Raw genomic sequence first — 18,106 nt, 5'->3', positions numbered from 1 at the left:
CGTTACGTAACTTAGCATTTCATTTGCTTTGTAATTCACTCTCCTCCATGACATGCTTCACCAGAGAAAACCTGGAATTAGATGTTGGCCCACATATTTGCAGGCGGGTTTTCTTTTCTTACAAGATGTCAATGGGGATGTGGCTCTGACGGTCACGTCCACACGTATGTGGCAAGGACAGCACAGCCAGTACCTGCCTTCTGCCCCCTCCCCCCCCCCACGGCCACATCCAGGTCCTTCGAAAAGATTCATTTCACTTGTTTGGCGGTGATAACTGAATGTATGATAATATCCACACTCTTAAGATGATGGTGACCTTGTCGAAGTTGCGCTCACACGCGGCCTTTTGTCACTCGGCTACAGGTTGGACGATTTCAATTTCAGCCTCCTGCCAGTCTTCCCGTATTTTACGCTCACGCACTTTGCAATTGGGAGTTATCGTTGACGTGACAATAAAAAGATAGTAGCAGCTTTGTTTTGTCCTGTAGCGACGTACTTCAGTGACCCATCGTAGGTGGTTCTGTGCTGCTCGGGCACAAGACATTCGTATGACGGAAGGTGGGGGGGGGCGGTTCCAGGGGAAACCCGGCCGAGTTTGCTGACCGGCTCCTACAGGGCCGGATCCCCTCGATCGCCGTGCACAGAGCACGCAGGCTGTGACTTCACTCGTGCTTTTCTCCGCACATTCGTCTTTCTTGCATTTACCCTCCCTCACTTCAACACACTGTTCATGAGTTCGCATCACTTTAACTTGACAGATATTACTGTTCTTTCATCACAAACTCTATGCTGAATTTCATGCTTCTAATAAGAATTGAAAATGTAGTGGGGCGCTTGGGTGACTTAGTCGTGAAGCATCTGGCCCATGATTTCGGCTCAGGTCATGAGATCCAGCCCTGTGTGTGGCTCCAGGCTCAGACTCCCTCTCTCTCTGCCCCTCCCCCACTTGCTAGCTGTCTCTCTCTCTCTCTCTCTCTCTCTTTCATAAAATATTTAAAAACGGGAGTTTAAAATACAGCAACATCCATACTGTCCATGTTTTCTTTCATCCACCACCACCCACCAATAATCTCCCCAGCTAGTATCTTTGTCTGTTTTCTCTCCTTCCACATTGCCTGAAACAAATCTAATCAGGCCTAAAATGTGTGGTTAAGAAAGGACTTTTAAATTTTGTTTCTACAAATCCTGATTTGCATCTAGCTGTGCAATTTAATAGCTGTATAATATGGACATGTTAACAACCTTCTAAGCTACAGTATTCTCATCTGAAAAACAAGGCTATTTCAAGTATCTCTTAGCACCGCTGGGTGCCTTGATTGAGGTGATGATGTGGCCTCCGGGGCAGAACAATCAGAACTGCAGGGTCCCTGAAATGGGTAAAGAACTACAGTCTGCTTTATTTAGCCTCGGTGACTCACCCACACCCCCTACTCCAGGCAGAAGCCATTACTTTCTTCTCTGTCTTCCTCATACAAATGTTGTATTTCCTGCTCGCTGGTCACCCAGTCTTTTCTGAGAGAATGTGAGCAGCCTCCTTGCTGGAAAGCACCCCCACATCTGTGTAGTGTAATGCCGGTCACATGACCCCCCCCCCCCCACACACACATCCTTGTTCCATTGTAAACACCATCCGATTGTGTAAAATCCGGTCTTGCCGATACCAGCTACTCCCCACGTTCCTGCATTCAACGAGTTAGATCTTGGTGATGCCTTTAGACAATCATGCAGACTTCTTTGTGGTTAAATCCCTCTGGTTAGACGCTGATGATTTACAGGAGAGAGCACGACGAAGACAAAAATCTCAGATAATTTTAATTCAAATTATCCATTGTCATTAATATCATCCATATCGACACTTGTGCCCTTGAATTGATTTGAACACAGCATCATAGTAAAAGCTGGTGTATGGTCCCTATTGATTCGCGGCACCTCTAAGTCAGTGTCTTAAGGGACATAGAGTTGATCTAGTGACTGAGCGTAACTGGCAGTGGTAACTCCTGTTCTTTTCCAGTGCTACCTTTTTCTAACTTCTCTTCCTCTGATGAAAACTCTGTGACATGTCCTTGGTTTAGGAATTGTTTTACGAGCTCATAGGACATGTCTGGCAAGCCATTTTCTTACTCAACAATAGACGACAGACATCAAGCAGAACAAAGGGGAACAGTTTGGAAAGTTACAACGACTTCTTCACAAGGAACAGCTTTTAACGAAATTTGGAAAAAAAAAGAAAACTTGACATAGCATGTCAAGTAAATCAAATTTATATATAAATATTTTTAACAAGATAGCATAATCATAGGTGGGTGGAACTTTCATTTCAGTTTTCTAACCTCATTATTTACCTCTGTCTTTTGAGAACTTCAGTTGAGCTCCAGGAATTGTCTTTTAAATTCAGCCCGAGAATTTTTATTTCCTTTTATTATCGACAATACTGAGCTATTTTGCATCTGGTTTAAGATTAGATTTTTGTCAGACTAGTATTCTTATCTTAATTTAGTTCTTGCCATGAGTTTATAATAGAGCAAGGAACTTTCCCACCTGGGTGCTATATAATATATAATATTTAATTTGTCACTGCTCTTTCACTGTGAAATGAAATGAACAATTTTTAGCAAAAGACATAATTTGAGATCTAAATAATATGTCAAATAGATAGGTAATACTTCATGGCATTCCCTTTATTTCCTAAGAAACATTTCCTTATCATTTTAAGTAAACTATGTGAAGCAGATGTGACACTCTGGATTGTCTCCTTAAGTGCCATTTAATTTTAATTTCTAATTCCAGTCACATCTTTTTCTTTTGATGGTCACACAGAGCAGCAGTGACAATGCCGTGTACATTCCAATGCCTGAGGAATACTTGGTGATTTTTTTTTATCATGCAACTTTTATTTTTCAGCGTTTTGTTTGCTTCTTGTACACACAGGCAACAAGACCACTTGTCCGTAGTTGAAGATGGTAGAAATGTGACGTTTCTGGCAAAAACAGAGTTTGCCCAAGATTTCAGCAATTTTGCAGCAGAAATTCAAAAAACCATCAAAGCTCTCAGAGAACAGGTATGTTCCCACGCCCAAATAATACGCCCTTATTGTATAGATTGGAATAAATGGATTAAAAAAAATCTGACCAATAACTCTGGAAGTATATAGCACAATACCGGGATAATAAAACGGGGTTATTATATATGTGGAGAGCTTCCTTGTAATAGTTGAATTCAGGGAAAGAGGACTTGGGTAAAACCCACATCCTGTCTACTAAATGCCGATGTGTTCCGCACGCAAGGGTTCCTGTGTCGGGGGCTCTGTTCCTGCTCAGTGCATCCCTAAATAGTTGTGTTTGATTCTCTCTTCATCTCTGTGGATGTAGATAATTTGTAACAGGCACAACGCGTACTTTTCTTATAATTTTTTTTTTTTTTTTTTTTTGAAATGGAGTCAAGCAAGCCTCTTAGGGATTACTGCTTTGTCTGGCTTTCCTTTCCTGAAAAAGTGATTGTTGAAAATGAAATTTCCACATGCCTCCGCACTTTTGCTTATTTTCTCGGTTGTCCTGGCTCATGGTTTATTTCACTTTTCCTAAAACTTGGGAAGGAACCCATGAGAGATTTGGCTTGATTAGACATGGCAACTCGATGGTTTTATTCAGACATGGAGTCCGCTCTCTTTCAAGGCACGGTGCCATGCTGGCTGTTCCTTTGACTTCAGTGTTACTGGCTTTAGTATATGCTTTCCTTTGTTCCTTCAGCGCCTTGAGGCAGAAAGCACTGCGGGGGGTGTGAGAGGAACCCAGGGTCTGCTGCCAGGAACTTCCGATTTTACGAGTTGTGTGACCTGGGCAATTTATGTAACCACTCAGAGCAAGTGTCCGGCCTCTGGACTTTCAGGAATGTAATGAGAATCATATGAGATTATATGGCAGGGGCACTTTGCGAACAGTAACCCTCTCAGTGTATTACTGTTGCATGTGAACATAAACATATCATCTCGCATAGAAATGGGAGATTACCTGTTTGCTGTGTGTGCCCCCCTGAGGGGCTGGCCGCAGCCACGGTCCGCATCAGTGCTCTACCTACCCATCAGTGCCCGTCCTTGTGACCAGAACGCCCACTTGTCCGGTCACGGGTCCAGTCTGAGTCTGAACATAAATCTGAGAGATGTGAAGCATTGTTTCTAGAAGGTTATTCTTAAAGGTTCAGGTTATTCTATCTTGGCCTGGTTGAGGTGACCTAGGACCCTGGGACATCACTGAGTCTGGGAACCTCTCTTTCATTTGCAGTGAGCTCACGTGTCGTAGAAGAGATAAATTATAATGGCAGGACAGAGTCCTTAGCACTGGGCTGCAGAAGGTGGACTAGTCCATTTATTTATGTAGGAAATTCTTTTTTTCATAAACCTCTTTTATGGGATTTGCAGACACAGGTAGAATCCATAAGCAACGTTTCAGTCCAATTTTACCTACACGTTGTTGGTGATAATTACACCTTTGATATGTTTTATAGTGATTAGAAGCATCCCAGATACCCTAAGACTACAGTAGCTGGCCCTGCTACGTGTCCAATAACACTCTGCGGTCGCACATTATCTCTAAATCTATCCAGAAAAAGTGTTTTTCCCTGTTAATTTGCTCTGCTCTTCCATTCCATTGTAAATTTCTTAATAGCTGGGACGGTCTCACCGCTGGCTTCTCTGTGCCTGACACACAGTACAGTAAAACCTTGGTTTGCCAGCGTAATTCGTTCTGGAAACGTGTTTGTGATCCAAAGCACTTGTATATCAAAGCGAATGTCCCCATAAGAAGTAATAGAAACTCAGATGATTCATTCCACAACCCAAAAATATTCACACAGAAATGATTACAATACTGCACTATAGCGCAAAATAATAAAGAAAATACAAAACGTAAAGAAAGATAACTTAACCTGCGCTTACCTTTGAAAACCTTCATGGCTGGTGTGAGGGAGACAAGAGAAAGGAGGGCTATTGCATGGGACGACTTTCACTATCACTGATGGGCCATTGTAAACGCTCACACGAATGTTGACTATAGTACAGTATTAATCAACTCCTGTCCTATACTGTACTTAATGTAACTGACAGTCAGGCAGCAGAGGGAAGGGTCTGACTGAAGAGTCAGCCTGACCTAGGATGAAGCAGAGCATTCCTAAGCTTACTCTCGTACGGAAAATCAAAGGACTGTCCATAGGTCCTTTGAAGTGACAAAAAATATACTAATGCCAGTTGTGGGCACCTCCCAACGTTCTGAAAAATCACCGATTACTGACAAACGCCGCGGCCTGAGATTGAACTTTCCAAGCATGGGTGATGATCCCCCAAAATCCCGCAGTGAGAGAGAGAGAGAGAGAGAGCTGGCGAGCCAGCAAGAAGAACCATGGGCCCGGTTGTGATCATGTGACATTCGGCATCACGTACTCCTCGTGTTGCAAGACATCGCTCGTTTATCGCGTTAAAATTTATTAGAAGTGTTTGCTCTTCTGGTGGAACACTCACAGAACAGGTTACTCGCCATCCAGGGTTTTCCTGTGCTTGTTGAAAAGCAGTCTTTTTGTTGTAAAGCAAAGAGTGTCAGAGCTATCAGGAATACAAAGGGTGTGTTAGGACCGGACAAGGCTGGAAGAGGCAGTTAAAAGGTCCTGAGAGCTCTTCTAGAAGTCCGAGGTTTCCCTTCCACAGATGGGAAGACGTTGCAGTGGTGCACAGAGCTGCGTGCGCGCTGAATGACGCCTAACAAAATCTTCACAGGTAAAAAATGGGATAAAGAAACAACTGTGACGTAATACCAGCATTGGGAAATCAGTGCAGATCGTGTAAAGGAGACTGGACAAGGAGAAGAGTTGAGGATGGGACACAGATAAATGGAACCCATTTCCTGGGTGGCTCTCAGGAGCGTCTACAGCTACACCTAGGACCAGAGCAGTAGGCACTCACAGGTGGACAGGAAGAAGACAGGAGTGCTGAGGGCAAGCCGTATTTTCAGATAGGAGAAGCCCTTAGGATTTGCTACGAATCTGTCATTACTGTACAAAGACCTGAGTTTCAATGTTGAAATGGTGAAAGTGAGCCTCTTAGCTAAAGACAGACATTTCTGACGACGACGCGGCGTGTGCAACTTTGTGGCTTTTCTATTGCCCGTCAACATGGATGCAATATATCCTGTAAATAAATAAAAAACAAAACTCAAACCCTTTGATGTATGAAAAATGGACATCCAGATAAAGTCGTGTGTATTTTTCTTGGTCAAATTGAAGACAATGAAGAAGTAGATTAAACAGGATACGGAAACAGTAGTCCATAGTGGTACTCATCACACAGGAGATTATTGTTGTTCTTGAGACCTGTCCCTTGTCTATGATAAAAGATTCCAACCTTCATTATTAGTGAAGGGTTTCGACCTTTACTTTCTAACCCTAGGTGCATTATGTCTACGGGGCTGTGAGATAGTGTCAGTCTTGACAGTTTCCGTTGTTTGTCGTTTACATTTATTAGGTGACTTTGGAATGTCTAGAAAAGATATGCGTTGATGTTGATCCCTTAACCATGATAGAATCAAAGTAATGAAAGTGGTCTGCAAATTCCGTGGTATTCTAGCTGCATTGTAATCGGTGGATTATGGCGGATTATATTTGCCTTTTAAATATGATTCTGATCATTGCAGAGATAATTAGAGCCAAAGCTACACTCAGAACATTTAATTATTTCAGTTTTTGATAGTGCCTGATTTACTTGGCTGTGGAGGGTGTCTGGTCGGGGAGGTGGTTGTATATAATAAATAATGAGATGATATTTAAAAAAGTATACCTTTAATTAAAAGTAAACTCTGAGCGAGGTTTTCAAATTGGTGTCACAGTAAGTACTTTATAAAGAATAGATGAAACTTGGGGACAAAATCTCAGATCCCTGGTATCGTGTTGAATGAATATAGAGTATAATAAGACATATGTCAGACTCAAGCCCATCAGATTTTTCAAAGGAAATCCAAGCCATCCAAATCAGGTCTTAAACCACTTATTTCAAGTTCTATTCAAGTTAAGTAAGGTAGACAAGGTTGCATTTAATATTTAAAATTGATAAGATAAGCATATACTATATTTTGGTGTAAACGTCAAGACATAATAAAATTGAACCGTGGTCTTCATATGGTAGATGCTTTTTCCACAACGCTTTAGTATAATGGGTATATTTTCTCCTTTTCTAGGACCCTATCATATAGGTATTTATTATTTTATGGTTGAGGTTTATGTTGTTTATACCTCTGTCGTTGTGACATCATTAGCCAGAGCTAGAATTTACTTGAAACATTACAGGCTAGGAATTTAACTTGCAGATATAGCTTTTGCTTGTAGAAAAGAAAATGTCCTGTGTATTTTGATGCAATTTCCAGGGCCACAAGGTGAGAAAAAATGGAGTCTACCTGTTTTACTATATGGAACTCAATTTTCACAGAATTACATAATCATGACAGGCAACTTATTTTTCTGTCACTTTTCAGAAATTGTATCGTACACAGTCAGATCTCAGACCTTATGACACAACTCAAAAAGTGCCTAATTTTGAGTATTGACGAATAGCACAGGGGAGATGCACCGATCTCACTGAACTATTTGCATGTGTTTACTTAAAATCATTTGGAATAGCACATCAATTTTATGACATTTTAGAGGGAATTTTATTTTCTGATAGTTTCTGATGGTTTGTTATTTCTTGTTATGGTTTTTTTCAATAGAAAGATGAAATTCTGAAATTAAATGTAAACTGTAAGCTTATTTTATTACCCAAGGGGATGTATTGTATAAGTCAGGTCTCAGGGAAAATAACAGAAACTCCTCTAGTTGTTCCAAGAAATATTGGATTTTCATACAAGAAGTCAGAGGTTTTCACAACTGTTTGGAAAAGTGAGAGGAACAGAAGTCATAGAATCAGGTGCGGGAAGCTATTTGGTCCACAGGAGTTTGCCTGGAAGCCACAGTGAATCTCAGCAATTTTGCAGAAGCCTCGAGGTCAGCCTGTGTACCTGTTAACAACCGTGCTTGAGAATAATACTGCTCTCCTTCCCAATCCTACGTGAGCGCCTCTCATGGGTAGGACTAACCCAGAACCATACACGGAAAGAGATTGGGGTATGGTTGTCTAGATTTCTCCTGAGATCTGTGGAAAGGTGCAGTTGATGATAAGTTAATGATAGGTAATCCATGGCCCATATTTAGGCAAGATCGTATATTTCGCTCTAACTTGGTAATTGGGTGGTGGGAAGGACGGAATGTGAAGCTAGAAACACACCTTGTGGTCACAAAGACAAAATTCTTGGTCTGAATTCAAATTCGTTTAAACAAACAGTCCAACGGGTATGAAGAGAGATATACAGAGCAATAGATTGACCATTGCAATTTATTAAGCCAAAGTGAGTCTTTTCATGAGTTCAATGGGGGCAAAAATAATAATAATTTAGCCTGAGGAAGAAAAGCATAAATTATAACTGTTCCAGAAAACCCAGATCCATCACTTTATTGAACAAGTGTATGAGGATGAGTGAAAGAAAGGAATCAAAGATACTCCAGAGTCTTCTATTGAATTAAGGGACAGGTAATGTTACCAATGTAACATTAACTAATGTAACAAACCATGGAAAGTGAAACAATGAAAGCTAAAGGAGGTTGTGACATACATAAGGAACAGAAAGATGTCAAGTCTGGCTGGAGAGTAGGTAATCAAGAATAAGAAAAATGACATGAGGTGAGTCTGATGTTAAAAGTACTTCTGGTAAGATCCCCCATGGAAGTAAGGAACATGGAATTGGACACGGAAGGATAGATGATCCTTGTTACAAGTGGCAAAGAACTTAGGTAATTTATGTCTACTGTTTTGTGGAACTCTAACCTGTGAGCGATGACCCTGGATATCTAGCTGAGGAGATTTCTAAGCAAAGTATTGAAGGAATGTTCTGACTTAACCTTCCTGCTTATAGGAAAATGCAAAAGGAGAAAGAGAAATTGCAAAAGGAAATGTTAAGCAAAAAGCAACTAGAACTTGAAGATTTAGAAAATTCTCAGCTTCTCCTAGGTACCTATCTGTGAGAAATGAAAACATAGATCCACACGTGAACTTGTATATGAGTATTCGGAGTAGTGTTATTCCAAAAGTGAAGATAACCCAAATATTTATCAACTGATCAAACAGAATGTGGTGCGATGCGATGTAATATTTACTTGGCTGTAGAAAGGAATCGAGTACTGATACATGCGACAACACTGAGGAGCCTTTAAAAACATTACGCGGGGCGCCTGGGTGGCTCCGTCGGTCAAGCGTCCGACTTCGGCCCAGGTCATGATCTCGCGGTCCGTGAGTTCGAGCCCCGCGTCGGGCTCTGTGCTGACCACTCAGAGCCTGGAGCCTGCTTCCGATTCTGTGTCTCCCTCTCTCTCTGACCCTCCCCCGTTCATGCTCTATCTCTCTCTGTGTCAAAAATAAATAAAACATGAAAAAAAAATTAAAAAATAAAAACATTGTGCTAAGTAAAACAGACCTGTCAGCAAATGTCACATACCACACGATACACAAGCTGTCCAAAGCTGTAAGGCTTGTAAACAAATCTATAGATTTGTAAACAAAACAAATCTATACAGATAGGAAGTAAAGCTAGTGGCTCCGGGAGCGGAGAGGGAAATGGAGGTTGAATGCTGATGCAGACAGTGTTTCATTTTGATGTAATGCAGTGTTTTAAAATTCGATCGTGCTGATGATTGCACAGTTTTGTGAATGTACTAAAAAACACCGAAGGAGAGAGGTTTTCTAAATTCCTTGGGGTTTTCAACGTAGACGATTCTGTCATCTGTGAATGAAGGCAATTTTATATCTTTCCATCTATATACCATTTATTTATTTTTTCCCTTTATATATATATATATATTTAACCTTTATTCATTTTTGAGAGACAGAGAGACAGAGCATGAGTGGAGGGGGGACAGAGAGAGAAGGAGACACAATCTGAAGGAGGCTCCAGGCTCTGAGCTGTCAGCACAGAGCCCGATGCGGGGCTCAAACCCACAAACCGTGAGATCATGACCTGAGCCGAAGTCGGACACTCAACCGACTGAGCCACCCAGGCGCCCCTATTTATTTTTTTATTATTTCATTATGACTAATGCCGTAAGATAGTAAATGTAAGATAAAGAAATATAAGATGATTTACTAGGACTTCTGGTAAAAGTTTGAATAGGACTGGTGAGAAGTGAGTTCCCTGTCTTAGGTGAACAGCACCCTGAATCTCATCATTGAATATGATGATTTTTGTAGCTTTCTAAAATCAACTTGTGAGAATTCCTCACTGTTACGAGTTACTGAGAGTTTTTATCATGAGTAAGTGTTGGATTTTGTCAAGTCTTTTTTTGTTACTGGTATCATAAACATATGATTTTTTTTTTAGTCTGTTGATATCATAGATTCCACTAACTGGTTTTGGATGTTAAAAGCCTTGTCTCCCAGGAATGAATCACACGTGATTATGATACATAAGTGTTGTTATACGTTGTTAGATTAAATCTGCTGTGTTGTTGCAAATTTAACCACCCCCGTGCATGAGAGGTACTGGTTGGTAGCTTTCTGTTCTCCTAGTTCTTAATCTGGCTTTGGCTTTAAGTATTCTATTGGCTTCTATGTTCTGGAAGGGGTTGCGAAGTACTGCTCATATTTATTTCTCCTTTCCGTGTAAGTCACCAGGGATTCCATCTCGGCCTGGCGCTTTCTTTGTTGGGAGGTTTTTAAATTACTGATTTAATTTTTTAATAGATACAGGCTGTTCAGGACATCTATTTCTTGTGTGAGTTTTGACACTTTGTGTCTTTTTTTTTTTTTTAATTTTTTTTTTTCAACGTTTATTTATTTTTGGGACAGAGAGAGACAGAGCATGAACGGGGGAGGGGCAGAGAGAGAGGGAGACACAGAATCGGAAGCAGGCTCCAGGCTCCGAGCCATCAGCCCAGAGCCCGACGCGGGGCTCGAACTCCCGGACCGCGAGATCGTGACCTGGCTGAAGTCAGACGCTTAACCGACTGCGCCACCCAGGCGCCCCGACACTTTGTGTCTTTAAAGGAGCTGATCCATGCCATCTGTTCCTTGAAATGTACGACTAAAAGCCCTAAACATCACATTTAAACCAACAAAGGAAGACTCAGAATGGTGGAGAAAAGAAAGTTTTCTGGCTAGTGCCGTGGCCCCAAGGAACAACGTAATGTTTCCCGGGTTTCAGTGTTTTTGTTTTTTCCTCACGTAACCCAGTTTGGAGCTGAATAGTCTGGCAACTTCGAAACGACAATAGGTAGAAGGAAAGAAAGGCCCAACGAAACCTCACTCTCTCTAGGCAAAAGACCAGGAAATGGGCGGCCTAGTGTTAGAGAAAACTCGCAGGCTGTAACCACCCTACCCCAGCTAAACAAAACAGACAACTGTGAGTCCACCCACTGTCAGCAGTGCTCCTCGGTGAGGAGCCCAGACTCCCACCCACTCCAGCTGTATTGAGGCATCCTGACATCCCCGGTGAGGCTACTGTCCTAGGAGGCCAAGTAGGAAACAGGGACTTGCATCCCTTGTAGGTGGCTACCATCAAAAGCAGTGGAGACTGTGGGCACTTCCGCTCTTACCCAGTAGCGGTGAGGCACCCCTCTCCTTCCCCACTGGGGTGGTGTCAGAGGAGGCCTCTTGGACAGTTAGGACCTTCCACTGCTTCCCACTGGTAATGAGATCACTGTTTCCTTTCCCCACCTGGTGGTGTTCGTGGAGGATGGGTGAGGAACAGTCAAAAAGCGTACCTACCTTTCCCAGCTAGTGAGGTATGAGTGGAGGCCCAACGGAGAGCCAAGACTCTCAACTCCATACGGTATTAAGGAAGAGTACTCCCTTGGGCATCAGCAGAAACCAAGTGGGGAACGTAGACTTCTGCTCGCACACGGCAGCAACGGTGTGGTGCCCTCCTTCTCCTGCTGGAGCAGTTTCAGAGGAAAACACCCGCAGCAGAAGGTTTAAATAAGAGCCAGAGTTCTCATACCATAACACTCAAGATGTCCATATTCAATAGAAAGTGATTCATCGTGCCAAGAACCAGGAAGATCTCAAATGGAATGAGAAAAAAAAAAAAAAAAGACAGTGGAATCCAACGCTCAAGTGACAGAGATACTACAATGATATGAGAGGGATTTTAAAGCAGCCACCAGGAATTCAAGGAAAAGAACACAGGGAACTGAAAAACAGAAACCATAAGTAGAAAACAAAACAAATACTAAATTGGTATATTTAAGCCCTAACAGAGCAATACTTTTATTAGATGTAAACATTCTAAATATCCCGATTGAAAGACAGATATTAACAAACTATTTAAAAAGCATAACCTGGGGCGCCTGGGTGGCTCAGTCGGTTAAGCGGCTGACTTCAGCTCAGGTCATGATCTCACGGTCTGTGAGTTCGAGCCCCGTGTCGGGCTCTGCGCTGACAGCTCAGAGCCTGGAGCCTGCTTCAGATTCTGTGTCTCCCGCTCTCTCTGACCCTCCCCCATTCATGCTTTGTCTCTCTCTGTCTCAAAAATAAATAAACATTAAAAAAATTAAAAAAAAATAAAAATAAATAAAAAGCATAACCTAACTCTAAGCTGTCTACAAGAAACTAACTTCCAAGGTAACAATATAGGAAGGTTGAATGTAAAATGGTGGAAAATATATATTATACAAACATGAATCAAAATAAAGCAGGAGTAGCTAAGTTAATTTTGGAGAAAACAGATCTCAGAGGAAAGATTACCAAGGACAGAAAGGGATATTCTATAATGATAAAAGAACCAACCGCAAAGAAGACAAGTCTTAAGCATACATGCACTAGTTAAGAGAACTGGAGAATATTTGAAATATATGGAGCAAAAACTAATAAAACTGAAAAGAGAAATAGACAAATCTGCTTAGTTCAAAACTTTAACACTCCTTTCTCAATGATACAGAGAACATCTAAAAGGAAAAGTCAGTAAGTTTCGGAAGAATGCAAAAATGTCTTCAAACAGTAGGATCATTTGTATAGCATACTCGCTCTGACATAACAGAACACTCCCTCTTTTCAAGTGCCCATCTCCAGGACCAAAACAGACTTTATTCTGGATTATAATAGAAACATTAATAAACTTTAAAGAATTCAGGTCATAGAGAGCTTGCCTTCTGAACACAGCACAGTAAAACTAGAAGTAAGAGAAAAGCAACAGGACAGTGACCAAATATTTGGAAAGGAAGCAACACACTTTTGAAGAGTCCATGAATCAAAGAGGAAGTGTCAAGGGGAAATAAAAAAAATACAACGAACTGAATGAGAATGGAGCATAAATTAACATAAAGTAGCACAGAGAGGGAAATTTGTAGCCCCAAATACAGACAATAGAAAAGAGGAAGTGTCTCTCAAATCAATGTAAATTTTTATCTCAAGAACCTTGAAAAGTAACAACTAAATAAATTCAGAGCAAAAAGAAGGAAAAAATCTTCACACCTAAATTTGAAAACTTAGATCAAGTGGACTAATTCCTTGAAAAACACAAACTACCACAATTCACCCAATATGAAATAGATTATTTGAATAGCTTTATAGCTGCCAAGGAAATTGAATTATTAATTGAAAAAAATCTCTTTCCCAAATTCTTATGTGCAGATGGCTTCACTGGAGAAGTCTACCAATTTTTAAAGAAAAATTAACAGTAATTTTCCAGCAATAGCAGAGGAAGGAATACTTTTCATTTTTTGAAAATAGTATTAATCTGATACCAAAAACTAGACAAAAGCAATATAAAGACAGAAACCACAGACCAATATCCCTCAGGAATATGGATGCAACAACTTTTAATAACATATTGGCAAATAAAATATAGCAATACATGAAAAGAATTATACAACATAATTAAGTGGAGTTTATTTGAGGAATACAAGACTGGCTTAATGCTCAAAATCAATCAGTGTAACCCACTGTAATGTAGTAGGCTAAATGGTGAATGATTGAATGCTTTCCTTCTAGAATTGCCAATACATAAGGATGCCCGTTGTCACCATTCTTATTAATCACAGTGGTGGGAGTCCTTGCCAGTGTAATAAGGCAAGAAAAGGAAAAGGTCTACCGATTGGAAAGAAAGAAAGAAAACTATTTTAAGATGATTTTCTAAGAGGTCTTAGAAAATTTCAAGAAATCTACCAAACTATTCCAAGAATTAATAAGTAAGTCCACCAACGTCGTAGGATAGAATATATGCAAGATAAACATACAAAAATAAATTGTATTTCAGTACACTAGCAATAAGCACATGGGAAAACAGGCCAAAGAAAGTTATGGTCCAGCATGTTTTTTGACTTCCCACCAAACAGCCTCTTATTCTCAAGACTTTATAATTAAGTCCAGAACAAAATTTCATCGTGCATTATATCTCTTATATTTATGGTACATAGTTCTCAGACTGTTTCCCTTAAATAGTTTCTTTGTCATTTGAAAATACTTTATTCCCCTGAGCTCCAGGAATTTACAATGGATGTGTTGCTGTCATTTGTCTATTTTGCTTTTCTATACTTTTCTCCTTGAGGATAGAAATTGTCACCTAAATATCTTTTTCATACCTTAGAATTGCCTCTCCTTTTTTTTTTTTTTTTGTTTTGGACTCATTCAACATTACTAATGTTTTCATGTTCTCAGTATTTTTAGAAATAAAAGTATTGTTGTTTTTGTTTTTTGTCTTAGCCTTCTAGACCATAATCACTAACATCTCTAGAGATTTTTATGATTTTCATTCACCCATGATCCTGCTCAGCCAAAGACTAATTCAGTCCACATCTGGTCATTGTAAAACCCTATCATTCCTGCCTCCATCATAATTTTTAATTTATCCTACAATCGTCTCCATTCTCACTGCTTACATGAAGCCGTAGATTTAGCCTTTTAGTTCATCAGTGTTTAGCTGGCATATACTGCATACTTAATAATCCTATTGGGTAATGAATAAATTAACGAACAATGGATGTCACTTCCCAAGTGTAGCCACTATAATAATACGTTACCCCCAAAGGCCCATCCTGCTGTCCTACTTCAACCCAAATGTGGTCAACTATTTTACATGATCAATTTTATTTATTTATTTATTTATTTATTTATTTATTTATTTATTATTTTTACATCAAGACTTTTTGTTTCCTTCATGAATGCCAAGTTCATGAGTATTCTTGGCTCTTTAAAATGTAGTCCTAACCCATTTTTAAATCTAATTTCCAAATAACTTTTTTCACATTTTATGTTTTTCTTTCCCCCAAGGTTAAAATCTCACTGTTCACCCTCCCCTCTTATTAACTTCATTCACATATTTTCCCTCTAGCTGAAATGTACTGTCCCCTTGCCCACATGCTCATATACATAAATACTCCCATAGCCAAATGCCATCTTTATTCAAGGCCTAGCACAAGTACCATTTAAATTGTAAATTCTTCCCTGATTACTCCCTTTTCTACTCCATTTCCCTAGAAATAATTGTTTTTCCTTGAAATCCCATGCCATTATGTGTATGCTCTTAGGACACACAACATATGGGCTTGTAGCATACTTATTTTTGCACAAATCCTCTCTCCCTTACTATACTGCAGACTCCTTAAGAAGAGAAACCCAGGAATATTTATCATTGTAGTCTTCCCTAGGACTAGCTGACATATAGCAGGTGCTCAATAACCATTTAAAAACAAATCATTGCTTTTACGTCCTCAGGACATCTAATTTGGTCTCTTGTTTGTATCCAAATTTTTCTGGGGCACAGCAGTTTCTGTCACATATAAAGAACAATGGTCAAGTCTTTGAAATTGTTTTATAATTTCCCACCAAATAACAGAGTTCAGAGAATCTGAAAGGAACGTTCACTAGAGGAGAAAAACATAATGATTCTTAGACACACACTAGAAAGGTCTTTTGAGAATATAGGATCTAGTGCTAATGATGCTCATATGAGTTTGCTAGCACAGAAGTCACAAACACCACAGGCTAGGTGGCTTTACGACAGAAATTTATTTCTCAGAGTTCTGGAGGCTGGAAGTCCCGGATTAAGGTGCTGACAGAATTGATTTCTCTTGAGGTCTCTCTCCTTGGTTTTCCTCTTCACACGAACTTGTCACTGGGTGTCTGGACCCTAATCTACACTTCTCAGAAGGACACCAGTCACTGGGTCAGGCCCCATCTCCATGACCACATTTTAAGTTAATTACTTAAAATTTTTTTTTAAGTTTATTTATTTATTTTTAGAGAGAGAGAGAGAGCGTGAGCGAGCCATGAGCTGGGGAGGGGCCGAGAGAGAAGGAGAGTGAGTCCCAAGCAGGCTCCGCACCATCAGCACGGAGCCCGACATGGGGCTCAAACCTACGAACCGTGAGATCATCACCTGAGTCAAAACCAAGAGGCGGCTGCTTAACCAACTGAGCCACCCAGGTGCCCCATTAAGTTAGTTACTTCCTTAAGGATTTTGTCTCCAAATACAGTCACATTCTGAGGTATTGGGGGTTAGAGCTCCAACATACGACTTTTGGGGGACACTGTTCAGCCCATAGCAGTGCAGCTGCAACCTTCCTAAGTCATTCAGTGCTCTTGGACTTAGCCTCTTCTTTTGGAAAACTATATTATTTTCATCCTTTCTAAAATTCCTCTTAATTACGCATCTTTAATTTCTCTGTGGACCATTACTCTTTCGTAATGCGTTCTCTAGAATGTATCTTGGCGAATGTCACCATCGTTTAGGGGCCTTGTGAAACCTGGCACTTCGCAGTCTTGCATTTTTCTCTCTTCCCTCCCCCCAGGCCCACCAGCGAGCTCCACCTGCCCGGTGGCGTTTCCCACTCTCACTTCTCCCTTTCCCAGCTGAGCCCATGTGGCTCTCCTCTGCCCTCACTGGTCTGCCTTCATAATGTCCTTACAGTGATCACTGTGATTCTTCCCCCATTGTCCAGAGACTGTAGTATCTAAATTAATTCATCAGACTCTTAAGGTCCTGATTTTATGGCTGCCTTGACTCCCTCAACACTCCCCCTGTGCCTTTTACCCTTCCACAGCAATTTATATTCCCGAGATACTGACCTGTTTGTGGTCCCCATGCTTTGGTCAGACGTTTTCCCTTTTGTCCGAAACGCCTTTTCCCTGCTCGTTCTGAATGATTTTGTCACATGTCCGCTTACAGCTCAAATGCTTTTCCCCACGTGAGGCCTCCCTTATTCCCTGAGGGAGAACCGAGAGAGGGTTGCCATCTGCTTTCCCACTGATGTACGTACCCTCATTATCTAACTGTGACTTATTGACCCGCCGTCCTACCAAATCTTAAGCTCCTGGACACCCTGGATTGTTTTATCTTTGAAATCTAATAAACATTTGTTCAAGGAGTGCTGTTTATGATCACCCGAGTACAAGAAAATAAACTCTTGACTTGTTGAATTAAGATGAATGACTACCGAGAAGATTTCTCTCAAATATCTAATTTCACTCATTTGATTCTAATCCTATTCTTTTGTAACTTACCCGTGTCAGATATCAGATCCGTCTTCAATATTTTGCCACATCTAGGGAATTATTAGCTTCGACCCTGGATGACTGAGATTCCGTAAGTTTGGGGTAAAAAAAAAAAAAGTTAAAAATTATGTTGGCTTTGAAGTTTCTTTCGCCCTCTAGGTGTGTGCTCACACGATAGAGCATTTCATCACACCGTGTTAGTTATCTGCTTTGTTGCCACTGTTTCAATTCCCACTTCCTTTCCTTCGCCTCCTCTATCAGATAAACAAGCTGGAGGCACGCCTCAGGCAGGCGGGATGCACAGATGATGAAGGGATTCAGAGGAGAGACCAGGAACACTGGATGAAGGACGACTGCATTCGCTGTACGTGTAAGGTATGCGTTGCCAGAAGTTTCTCCGTCTTCCTCCTCCTGTTTTACTCCCGCTAGCCTGCCACTTGAGACGTAGCTGTAGAATTCAAGAGAGGGACTACGGTCTCTCTCGTGAGTAGATTTGAGGCCTGTTTTCAAGGTCAAGCTACTGATGTGAGTTCTCGAGGTTTCTGGTTATCGATGTAA

At 40.7% G+C, this 18,106-nt stretch overlaps 1 protein-coding gene across 1 annotated transcript in view; it reads left to right on the top strand.

The window, feature by feature from the left end:
• Positions 1-18,106, top strand: part of PXDNL (peroxidasin like) — a 171,046-nt gene that overhangs the window by 148,734 nt on the left and 4,206 nt on the right. Inside the window, 2 exon segments of the mRNA XM_047074398.1 lie at positions 2,929-3,058; positions 17,810-17,923. Coding sequence (XP_046930354.1) covers positions 2,929-3,058; positions 17,810-17,923 — 244 coding nt within the window.

The sequence above is a fragment of the Lynx rufus genome, unplaced genomic scaffold (assembly GCF_022079265.1).
Source record: "Lynx rufus isolate CCGP_SWC_20201006 ecotype Redwood Valley unplaced genomic scaffold, mLynRuf1.p SCAF_12, whole genome shotgun sequence".
Classification (NCBI taxonomy): Eukaryota; Metazoa; Chordata; class Mammalia; order Carnivora; family Felidae; genus Lynx; species Lynx rufus.
This window is presented reverse-complemented; position numbering and strand designations above follow the sequence as displayed.